Source organism: Leptonychotes weddellii, chromosome 15 (assembly GCF_054177405.1).
Source record: "Leptonychotes weddellii isolate Sample4059 chromosome 15, ASM5417740v2, whole genome shotgun sequence".
Taxonomy (NCBI): domain Eukaryota; kingdom Metazoa; phylum Chordata; class Mammalia; order Carnivora; family Phocidae; genus Leptonychotes; species Leptonychotes weddellii.
Window position 1 is genome coordinate 16,910,228 of NC_138383.1, and position 11,117 is coordinate 16,921,344.

At 57.6% G+C, this 11,117-nt stretch overlaps 2 protein-coding genes across 11 annotated transcripts in view; one reads left to right on the forward strand and one right to left on the reverse strand.

Moving 5' to 3' along the window:
* Positions 1-4,647, forward strand: part of HDAC5 (histone deacetylase 5) — a 36,139-nt gene extending 31,492 nt beyond the window's left edge. For 5 of the 7 annotated variants that reach the window (XM_081804881.1, XM_081804882.1, XM_081804883.1 and 2 more), the window contains 11 exons: positions 146-195; positions 359-466; positions 893-948; positions 1,106-1,193; positions 2,362-2,481; positions 2,737-2,834; positions 3,007-3,125; positions 3,634-3,767; positions 4,046-4,130; positions 4,267-4,432; positions 4,523-4,647. In XM_081804881.1, coding sequence (XP_081661007.1) covers positions 146-195; positions 359-466; positions 893-948; positions 1,106-1,193; positions 2,362-2,481; positions 2,737-2,834; positions 3,007-3,125; positions 3,634-3,767; positions 4,046-4,130; positions 4,267-4,432; positions 4,523-4,562 — 1,064 coding nt within the window. In that variant the 3' untranslated portion in view covers positions 4,563-4,647. Of the gene's footprint in view, positions 1-145; positions 196-358; positions 467-892; positions 949-1,105; positions 1,194-2,361; positions 2,482-2,736; positions 2,835-3,006; positions 3,126-3,633; positions 3,768-4,045; positions 4,131-4,266; positions 4,437-4,522 lie in introns of those variants that run through there. The other 2 variants (XM_031033981.2, XM_081804886.1) reach the window with 2 other exon arrangements.
* Positions 3,019-10,987, reverse strand: G6PC3 (glucose-6-phosphatase catalytic subunit 3). Of its 4 annotated transcripts, none has more exons than XM_081804888.1 (6): positions 10,633-10,980; positions 8,631-8,737; positions 8,162-8,252; positions 7,859-7,977; positions 7,527-7,668; positions 3,019-3,151 (listed from the first exon to the last, which is right to left on the reverse strand). In XM_081804888.1, exons 1-6 carry the CDS (start codon positions 10,848-10,850, stop codon positions 3,106-3,108), a joined length of 723 nt encoding a protein of 240 aa, XP_081661014.1. In that variant the 5' UTR covers positions 10,851-10,980; the 3' UTR covers positions 3,019-3,105. The 4 variants fall into 4 exon arrangements, with proteins under 4 accessions (XP_081661014.1, XP_030889844.1, XP_081661015.1 ...); XM_031033984.2 differs by lacking the exon at positions 3,019-3,151 and adding an exon at positions 6,619-7,291 and having other exon boundaries at positions 10,633-10,977; XM_081804889.1 differs by lacking the exons at positions 3,019-3,151; positions 10,633-10,980 and adding exons at positions 6,619-7,291; positions 9,986-10,133.
* Between the last annotated feature and the right edge of the window lie 130 nt (positions 10,988-11,117).

An 11,117-nucleotide genomic window follows, 5' to 3' on the forward strand; every position in this document is an offset into this window, starting at 1 on the left:
CAACTGGTGTGGGCTGCAGAGGCCTATCCTGTGCTTGGGTCTGGCTGCCTTTTTCTGTGAGGAGCTCGCCACGCTCTGCAGGCCCCAACCTGTAGCCCTGCAGTTGAGGCAGCTTCCCGAGTAGCTCTGTCCCTCTTCCTTGCAGGCCCCATCAGCCAGAAGATGTACGCCGTGCTGCCTTGTGGGGGCATTGGGGTGAGTAGGGCACCTGCCAGTAGGGATGGGAGGGTGGCTCTCCCAGCTCTTGCCCCTCCTTTCCCTCCCGCCATGGCTACTGGCCCACTGTCCAGGTGCCCACCCCCATTCTTGCCCTCCCCCTGCAGGGGGCACGCTGAAGCCTGCTCTCCTGCCCCCGCAGGTGGACAGTGACACTGTGTGGAATGAGATGCACTCCTCCAGTGCCGTGCGCATGGCAGTGGGCTGCCTGGTGGAGCTGGCTTTCAAGGTGGCCTCAGGAGAGCTCAAGGTGAGGCTGTGCCCGAGGCCTCGGCACCACTTGGCTTAGTCCTGCATCCTCAGGGGTGGAGGACAGGGGCAGCCGTGGCTCTCCCTTGAGCAAGGCACTGCCCCTTGCAACCTTAACTCTCGGGTGCCAGAGTGGGGAGGAGGGGCTAGCTCCTGGGCCAGCTAGGGAGGTGAGGGGTCAAGAGGGACGGGGAAAGAGGCACTAGCATCTGATGCTGTCACGGGTATCTCAAGGTCAGAGATGGTGCCTGCTGGCCCACGTGGCCTGTGGCCCTGTTCCTAGTGTGTGCGATACATATTCTGATCTGTGCTCTCTTCCCTGCCTGGTTTGTGTTTCTCTCCTTCTGTGTTCACCCCCTTTGTGGCCACCTTGCCCGCCTGCCTGTGTGTCTGTCGTCTCTGACCCTCTCTGGCTGCACCTCTTCAGAACGGATTTGCCATTATCCGGCCCCCAGGACACCATGCGGAGGAGTCGACAGCCATGTGAGTGCCACCCCAGCCTTGCACCAGACCCACTGCCCTCCTCCCTTCCCTTCTGCCTCTCCGCGGAGCGGATGTGTCCCTTTTGCTCCTGGAGCAGACATCTGCTAAAGCTGACCTCCCCAACCCTTTTCTCCCCCCTCCCCCCCCCACCCACCAGGGGATTCTGCTTCTTCAACTCTGTAGCCATCACAACCAAACTCCTGCAGCAGAAGCTGAACGTGGGCAAGGTTCTCATCGTGGACTGGGTAGGCAGTGGGCTGGTGCCAGGGTCAGCCTTCAGGAAGGCCCCACCCCAACGCTGCGCCCTCTTCCTAAGGTGCCCGCACCACTGCTGGGCCTGATGACTTACCCCATCTCTTCCTACTGGAGCATTAGCCCAGCCCTCCCATTCCCGCGGGGCTCCCTCCTCACGGAGACTCGAAAGTGGTTTTGGCCCTGCTCCATCTTGGCCCCCACCTTGTAGCCTCAAGCAACTGAGATTTTCTACCTTAAATAGTACAGACTGTTACCAGCATTGCTAGAGGCACTCTCTTTTCTTTTTTTTTTTAAGATTTATTTATTTTAGAGAGTGAGAGCACTTGTGTGCGTGCGCGCACGGTGGGAAGGAAGGGCAGAGGGAGAGGGAGAGAGAAGCCCAAGCAGACTCTGTGCTGAGCACGGAGCTCAATGTGGGGCTCTCTCTCAGGACCCCGAGATCATGACCTGAGCCGAAACCAAGAGTTTGGACGCTTAACCGACTGCGCCACCCAGGTGCCCCTAGGGCCACTCTTGATGGGGGGCTGGCTATGCCCGGACACAGAGTACTGCTCGCGGCCACCTCGAGTAGTACAAGTTAGGATGTGCTTTTCTATAAATGGAGACACTGAGCTGTTGGGTGAAATAGCCAACCAAAGTCACATAGTTTGGGGTATGGCACTGGGCTTCAGATCAGGCCTTTTGGCCCTGACACTTGTGCTCTTGTTGCTGGGCACTGTTTAAAGGCACCCACCACTCCTCCCTGTGACTGGGAAGTACCCAGGAGCAGCCCTCAGCAAAGATGAAATCTCTTTGAAGCCCAACTCTGGCTTAGAAATTCATGGAAATGTTGGGTTCTTCAGAATGTATCCGCTTCCAGTGCCTCACTAGCTTTAACGTTTCCCTCCACACTGTTGGGTAGAATGGGCTCTGCGGGGAGATCCACCGTGTTTTCCCTGTGGCTTTGTATCTCCTCTGTGCAGTGCCACCTGATGGCCCACAGAGCCTGGGTAGAGAAGCGTGGGATGAGACTGTTGTGAACGGAACATGATGCCCTGTAGCTAGTGATGGGCTGCACCCCCAGAGTTCCCCATAGGTGGAGGTGGGGGGCAAGTGGAATTTTGACCTTTGGGCCAGAGCCTGGGATTTTTTTCTGATGCCTCCACCCCTCCCCACTAGGACATTCACCACGGCAATGGCACCCAGCAGGCGTTTTACAACGACCCCTCTGTGCTCTACATCTCCCTGCATCGCTATGACAATGGGAACTTCTTTCCAGGCTCGGGGGCTCCTGAAGAGGTACAGGTCCTAGGCTCAAACGTGGGGCCCCTTGGGGAGGTAGCAGAACGGGACCTGGCAGGGAGCCCTGGAGGCCTGTGGTGGGGCTGGTTCCCTGGGGAGTCTGGGCTCCTAGTGGGAGGACCACATAGGCCAACTGCCCCTCCATGCAGAGCAGTGGTGAATGGAGTAAGGGCTGGAATCAGGGCTGAGGGCGGGGGCAATGTCTGGGATCCCCAGGCAGTGAGAATAACCCCTCCCCCACCGCGCTGCCAGGTTGGCGGAGGGCCGGGCGTGGGGTACAATGTGAACGTGGCATGGACGGGAGGTGTGGACCCCCCCATCGGAGACGTGGAGTACCTAACGGCCTTCAGGTGGGGACTGAGAAGGGCCAAGGGGGGGTGGGAGCCCCCCGGGCCCTGCCATGGGAGGGGCAGAAGGCACTCAGTTTGGTACAGGTGGAGGGCGTTGTCTCTGGGGGGAACAGAGTGAGGTGAGCCCTGGCCTAGCCACCCGCCCGGGTCAGCTTGGGCCCTCCTTTTGCAGGACAGTGGTGATGCCCATTGCTCATGAGTTCTCACCTGACGTGGTCCTGGTCTCTGCCGGGTTCGATGCTGTTGAGGGACACCTGTCTCCGCTGGGTGGCTACTCTGTCACCGCCAGATGTGAGCTGCTGGGGGATTGAGGAAGGCTGCGGAGCAGTGAGGATGGGGTTGAGTGGGGACACGGAGCAGGAATAGACTGGTATTGCAGAGGCTGGGAGGACGGAAGCTGGGGGGGCAGGTCCAAAACTTGGAATCATCTTGGCAGGAGCCTCCCACTCTCCCTCTGCCAACCTTGGACTTGGGGGGCAAGCAGGTGGGTGTGGGGTAGCAGAGACTCTCCTCCCAGAGTCCTAGGGATGGAGCTTGTTGATCCCTTCTGTTTCAGTGGTGCTCCTTATGACATGTAATTGGAATTTTTTTTAGCCCATCTACTCTGTTTTATCTTTAATGGAGCATCTAGTCTGTTGATACTGAATTTTATTATGGATGTGTCTTTAGGCTTAAATCCCACCATTTTATTTTGTGCTCTTTGTTCCACCTCTTGTGTTTTATTTTCTCTCCTTCCTTACCTTCTCTTGATTTTTTTTTTTTCTTTATTTTTTCTTCCTCCCTTCACCCATCCCTAAAGGCTTTGGCCACTTGACCAGGCAGCTGATGACGCTGGCAGGGGGCCGGGTGGTGCTGGCCCTGGAGGGAGGCCATGACTTGACCGCCATCTGTGATGCCTCTGAGGCCTGTGTCTCAGCTCTGCTCAGCGTGGAGGTGAGGGGTGCAGGGAGGCACTGGGGGGGGGGGGCTCAGGGAGGGGCTAGTAAGGGATGGCCCCTTTCTTGATCAAGCAGCACTGATCAAAAAGGTGGGAAGGTTTTCCTGGGTCCTAAAGACAGCTGCTGGACAGGGAGGGCTTTCTGACTCAGGGTTCCTCCAGAAAGCTAGGTTCGCCCCCGTCATGGGAGGTGTCGGGCTGAACGTGGGGTGGTTAGAGGGCAGGCACCACCACCCACTCCCTACCGTAAGCCTTCTCTTCTTTCCCCTGCCAGCTGCAGCCCTTGGACGAGGCAGTCTTGCAACAAAAGCCCAACATCAACGCAGTGGCCACGCTAGAGAAAGTCATCGAGATCCAGAGTGCGTGGGCACAGGCAGAGAGGCTCAGACCTCCGCTTGCCAAGGGGCAGAGGGTTATGGGCCCACCAGGGCTGGGGATGTAGTGTAGTATGGGGCTTTCTGTCCTCCCTGACCCCTGCCTGCCCCTCATCCACAGGCAAACACTGGAGCTGCGTCCAGAGGTTCGCCGCTGGTCTAGGCCGTTCCCTGCGGGAGGCCCAGGCAGGTGAGACGGAGGAGGCAGAGACTGTGAGCGCCATGGCCTTGCTGTCGGTGGGGGCTGAGCAGGCCCAGGCTGCTGCAGCCCGGGAGCACAGCCCCAGGTAAGCTGCCTTCCTGACCTCTGCCCATGCCCAGGACGGTGCCCCCGCCTCAATGCACGCCCCCCCCCCTCCCCGTGCTTGTCCCCACAGGCCGGCAGAGGAACCCATGGAACAGGAGCCTGCCCTGTGACGCCCTGGCCCCCATCCCTCTGGGCTTCATCATTGTGATTTTGTTTATTTTTTCTATTAAAAACAAAAAGTCACACATTCAACAACGTGTGCTGTGTGGGTCTCTCAGCCTTGCCCTCCTTGCTCCACTAAGCTGCCTCAGGCCTTGCCCCCAACTTCCCTCAGTGTGGCCCACGTCTCCAATCTAGAAGTTTGCTCCCCCTGTAAGGTGTGGGGGGTGCCCTTTCCAGCTCCTCCTCCATGTTGTGTCCCATGCCCACTTTCTTGCATTCTGTCCTTTTCCCCCTGGGAGCCTGGGCCAGCTTAAGGTGGGCATGGGGGCCCAGATAGTACCGTCTGGTTTTGGAGTCTCCCTGAGCGAGGAAGAACAGTAAGTTTGGTGCCTTGGCTTCAACTGACTTGGGGGGAAATGCCTTAATTTCAGCCTCCTCCCCTCTCCAGCCTCAGGGGAAGATCCAGAAGGTTGCTCTACAGTGTAAGATACAGAGTGGAGGGGAGGTGGGTTTCCACCCTGCGATTCCCCACCCTTTTCACTCTTCGTCATCCTGGCCATCTCTGCACAGACCCCTTTTCCTCCTTTCTCCTGGCCTCAGCACTGAGGGGAAGGCTTGTGCCCTAGGAGGTGGGCCTGTGGTCTGTGGGCTGGGCAGTCTTCTTTCACACTCCTCTGGGCCTAATTCCCCTTCCCAGGGGCTGGAGAGGGTCAAAGTGTGTGGGGAGGGATGGGACTGGACTCCAGGGTTCTGAGGGACCAGGAAGAGCGGCAGAACCAGGCCTGCTCACTGCCTTACTCTGTTGGCTTCCCTGGCCCTATGCTGGCACAGCCTGGGGTGGGGGAGGTGGTCCCTGCAGGGGGACTCCAGGCTGGTGAGAACCCCCCTGCTGTTCAGGACCACATTTTCCCCAGCCATCCAGCGTGCCATGAGAAGGATCAGTGGCCCACCTCCCCCCTGGGGCCTTATACTGTGAAGCCTGGGGATGGTGAGAGTAGGGGTTCTAGAAGGGGCAGGACTAGAACCCAGGAACCCAGGATTCTGCCCTCAGCTGTAGCTTCCCTTCCTCATGGGCTTCCTTTGCTGGTCACTAGCCCAAGAGAGCTAAGACCAGGAGGGGCTGGACACCACCCTGTCTCTTTCCCAGGAGCCCAGCCTAGCCCTCTGTTTCTGGGGTTGGGGGCTCATAGGCTTCTAGGGAATACTGTCTAGCCTGTAGGAAACCAAAGATGGGAAGCGGCTCCCAGGGGGCTGAGTCTTCCTCCCTTCTCCTCCCAACACCACATATACTTTCTTTCTACCCCATCCTGAGGGCCTCACCAATCTGTTTACATATTTATTATCCTAATGGGGGCCTGAATAGGGTTGAGAGAGCCAGGAGAGGGGCAGGAGTCCCACCACCATTGGTTCATTGTGTGCTGTGTCTTGTGTATTGTTAGTATGTTCTAGATCCTCCTGGGGGATGCGGATGGGGCTAGGCCCAGTGTAGCAAGCCTCCCCTTGCTGAGCCCCAGCTCCGGGCCCTTAACCCTCCCTCTTCCAATGGCTGGTCGGGTTCTCATGTAAACCCACTCCTTGCTTTGTCTCCCTGGATATGGATTTCAGTTAAGTATTTTGTAATCTGTTACACTGTGTGTCCTTATGTAAATAAACTTGTTTCTGGCAGTGCCTTCTGGGGCTGATGTCTCTCTTCTCTGCGCTTCCAAATGGAGTAGAGGTTCTCATTCGCCATCCTGGCCCAAAAAACTGCTCTTCATTTCTCTAGTCCCTGCACTAGCCAATTTAGGAAACAAGGGGCTGGGCTGGGGTGGGAGGGAGTGGAGTGGAGTCTCTGTCCCTCGTAGGTTAGAGACAAGGTTTCACCGAACACAGCCATAGCATCTCATGGGACCTCTCTTGTGGCCTGGGTGGTGATGCTGGGGAGAGGGCCCAGGCGCAAGGTCTCTGTGGAGCTTGGGTGAGGGGGTGGGGGGAGCGCAGAACAGGTGGCCTGGCAAGGGTCTCACTTGCACACACACAGGCAAGCTCAGTGGCAATGTGCGCATAGGCAAGAAAAGAATCCAGAAGTGTTCAAGGGCTTTATTGGGGCCGCTCTGAGCCCCTCACAGTGTTACAGGAGCCCACTAGTCTTGATGTTGCCTTAGCTCCCTGGGGACTCGGCGGGGGAGGGGGGCAGGACGACCAGCCTTTCTGGGAAGAGAGAAGGCCCTTCTCTGGGGCTAAGACCAGATGGTGGAGCAGTGGGAGACTGAGGATGAGCAGGGCCTGTTGGGAGCTGGACGGGATGGGGCTGCCTTCCGGAGTGTGGAGGTCATGGAGTGTTGGCTTTGATGGGGGAAGGGGGGCGCAAGCGGCAACAGGAGGCACTTGAAGTCAGGAAGAGCGGACGGGTGGTGTTTCCTGGGCACTGAACGTGTACACCACCCAGGGCACAAGGGCCAGGACGAGGCATGGCCACAGGGTATACTTGAGGAAATTGAAGATGTAGAAAAGGCTGATCTGAGGGGGATGGCCCAGCCAGTCCAGGGGGCCCAGCAGCCCCATGGCTAGCACAAGGCAGGCTATCTTCTGGCCGTGTCCCAGGTATGCCCGCCGTACCTGGGCATAGCAGGGAGAGTGCACGGCGATGCCCAGACCCAGGGCGGCCCCTGAGTCGCGGCTCAGGGAGGCAAAGGGCCGGCTATCCACGTGTACCCACTCAGGCCGCTCACACCACTTGGAGGCCAGGTTGATGGACCTATGGGGAGGAGGGGTCTTTGCCAGGAAAGACATTCCCCTCGAAGCAAGAGGGCCAATGGCTCTTAGCTCCTTTGGGGTCTACCCCCATGTTCTGCTGTGACCCCAGGAGAGTCTGTGTTTGTGAGCAGGTAACGTGTCCCTTTTTAGCTACAGCAAAACCAGGGACCCATCAAGCTAGGTACAGGCGAAGCAGAACAGGCCTCAGCCTGCCCAAGCTTCAAAGCAGGACTTACCAAGAAAGATCCAGGCCCAGTGTAAAGAGGGTCCAATAGATGAGGCTGGCACCCAGCAAGAGGGCCAGTGAGGTCAATCCGTAGAAGCTTAGCTCCCGCTCCATGGGCACCCGGGGGGTCATCAGCCAGCCCAGGACAGCACCTAGGGAAGTGGGGTAACAGCAGCTTCAAGGAGTTTGGGGATATGAGCCCCGGAGCTGTAGGGCAGCTTGGCAGAACAGACTGAGCTATTAGGGGGCCTTGGGGTCTGCTGTTCGATGGGAAGATCCTACAGTGGTCCTCCCACTGCCAGTGGCAACCCCTAGGCCCACCCTGTGGCCCCAGTTGCTCACCGGTTATTAGGCCAGCCAACACCTGGTGAGGGAAATGTGCTAAGAGGAAGATCCGGGACAGGCCGACCGCCAATAGGAAGGTACAGTAAGCCAGGCTAGGTATCACCCTCACCCAGTGGCTACAAAGAAAAGCAAATGGTTCAGGGGGTGTCCATACACAGCTCAGCACCCAAGCACTTCATGGTTTGACCAAATGCCCCAGAGCCCCCCAGAATTCCGGCTCCAGGCTACCCTGCTGCTGGGTCTTTTGGATCCAGGGTACCATCCCCCCTGCCCTCATTGGTAGGCAATGCCGAGGCGTACCTGTGGGTCCGAGTGGCCAGCTGGGAAGAGATGGCCGTCATGATGGGCCAGAGGGCTGCTCCTGTGATCATGCAGTGTCCAGAAGGGCTGCCTGCCGGGGGGTCCAGAAGCTTGAGGTGAGAGGATGAGAGTGGAACTCAGGAGCCCCTGGCCCCACCCCCGAGGCCCCACACTGGTGCATGGTTCTCTCTGCCCTGCAGCCTACTTCAGCCCTGCCCGAGGCCACTGCTCTCAGGCTCCTGCTTTGCCCTGTGTCTCTTGGATCTACTCTAAACAACGTGGGCAGCTGGCACTCTGGCCTGGGCGCTCTACTCCCAGAATTCAACTCCGTCTTCCCCGGGCTCTCTTTGTTCTCTGAGTCAGTAACGGAGAGGCTGGGCCTCTGGTTAGGCCACCCCAGCTGAAAAGTACTCTGAAACACTCACCAAACCCTAACCACACCAGGACAGGGAGGTTTGGGGCTTCCCACCTGGACCAGTTTCACAAGAAGAGGGGAACTGGTGAACCTGGGCTGGGGCCTGGCTGTAGTACCCAGACTCATGGACCCACCAAAAGGGCCTGTCTCCAAACAGAAACCTAGAAGAGAACAGATGCAAGATGACATTACACAAACATGCAGCCAGGGGAAAAGGAGGGGAGCAGAAGGACGCCTCCGGAGGGCCTGCACGGTGGAGTCAGAAAGGGAGTCCAATTCTGTGCATTACCTTGATGCAATGATTTTTTTTTACCTTGCAACAGAATGCACGCTATTTTTTAAGAAGTGATAAGGAGACAAGAGACCGTGTGTGTGTGTATGTGTGTGTGTGCAAGTGCACACTCTGAAATGCTCATTAGTCCCGCTCTTACGCCTCCCACTGCAGGGCTAGCCCTACTCTTCTCATTCCTAGAGAGCCCAGGACCTGACTCTTCCTTTTTCTCCCAGACCCCCACTCATGCTCCTGCTTCTCCGTCTCTCCATTCCCCAAATTCCAGCCACAATTACCTACACGTGAACTCCTTAGGCGAATCTCTGGTGTTTGAAACCGGGAGTGGGAAATGGACAGAGGAAACTGAGAAAGAACAAGAAGGACCAAAAGTTCAAAGTCCCCTGGGCTAGCAGGTGCTTCGCTGGACCCTGGGAAACTGCACACCAAAGAGGCTAGGCTGCTGGGGCCAGAAAGAGAAAAGGTGGGAGAACAGAAAAGCTGCTGCTGGGGAGGGACACAAAAGGGAGCCGCCTCTCCTCACCACCAGGTTCACACACCAGGTGCTCCAGACGCTTAGGAAATGAATAGGGACTTTGTCACGTGGGGGAGGGGCATTGAGAGGGTCTACCCAAGGGGGTGGCTGTCTTGGAGGAAGCAGTAGAGGGGGAGGCTCACACAGCTCACACAGACTCTGAGCAGAGAGAGAGCATAAAGCAAAGGGCAATTAGGCAAAAAGGAAATGATGAGACCGTTGCTTTTCCGTTTTCAGGAGGGATGAAACCCTTGCAGAGAAGAGAGGAGAGGAAGGTAACTCCTATTTTGTTTTTCCGCAAGTCATTCTAGCCCATTCAAGTGTCTGCTCGGAACTCCCTTCCCTCCCCCAGGCAGGGTATCAGGCAATGGAGGCTGAGGGGAGGGGAGGAGCAGCTCATGCCCAGCGGGAGGCATAGCTCCCCTCTTCACCCAAGAGAGAACAGGTGGCACCAAGAGATAAGCCCTTAGGGCCCCACCCACTTGCCTGGGATTCCCGGCTTCTAAGTCTGTGTCAAGAGCCTACCAGCGAATGGAGGAGAAAAGGAAGAAGAAAGTGTTCCCTGGAAGGCAGTGCTTTTCAAGCCTTACTAGGCACTCCAATCACCTGAGGTCTTTGTTGAAATGCAGATTCTGATTCAGGAGCTCGGGCCTGGGGCCTGAGATCTTGCATTTCTAGCAAGTTTTCAAGGGCTTCCTACGCTGCTGGTCACGGTCCGGGAAATGCACCTTAATTTTCGAGCCTTCTCTGTCCTTATTAGCAGCTAGTGTGAAGCCTGGCACAGAGCATGCTTCTTAACAACTATGTCAAATAAATGAATGAGTAGATGAATGAAAGAGTGAGCTGAGAAGCAGGACTTTTTGCTACTTAAGCCGCCCTAGATGCTTCTTAAAATACAGATTCCCAACCCCTCCCCTGAAATTTCTAAGTCAGTATGTCTGAGGTGGGATGGGGTACCTGCATTTTAAAGGTGCCCCTTAGGTGAATGATCAGGCCTGTCTGAGAAATACTGGTCTAATGAGTAAGATGGGGACTCTGAGGCCTGACACCAAGATGCACAATGATGCTCAAAGGAAAAAAGTCAGGGGCCATGGGGTAGGGGTGAGGAGGTCTTAAGGCTATGCGTTCAGTGGGGCGGGGTGGTGGGGGAGGTCCGAGCCCTTAAGTCACCTGCTGAGAGAGATCAGGGCTTGCCCAGGACTCAGGGCCCTTGGGGGTGGGGGACCAGGACGCCGAGGGCTTCGCTGTCTCACCACTTGAAGACGAGGTTGAGCCACTCGGTGATGAGGCTGATCCAGAGCACTGCGATGCCCACGCGGCGGGAGGCGTAGTAGGCCGCGGGGAAGTAGAACAGAAAGAGGCTCTTGGGATCGCCCAGAAAGGTGACCCAGAGCCACACACTCTCCAACCAAGGCAGTTGGTTTTGCAGCGCCTCGGCCATCGCGATGCCCGCGCCCAGCGTGGACTCCATGGCGACCCAGGGGCCGGCCGGGCGGGGATATGCTCTAAGGCGGAAGCCGAGGAGTCGCGGAGACAAGGAAGCGGCTCCCCACTGAGGTCCAAAGCCCACCTTTCTGAGCTCCAGGCCCCGCCCCCTGCCAGCGGCCAGCGCCGGCCCCGCCCCCGGCCCCGCCCCTCGGCTGTCCCAGACTCGCGCGAGCCCGGCCTCTAGCCGGTACCGTTTCCTCCAGCTCTCTTCCCGGGCCTTCCTTTCTACTGGGCAGCGCAGGGGACAAAT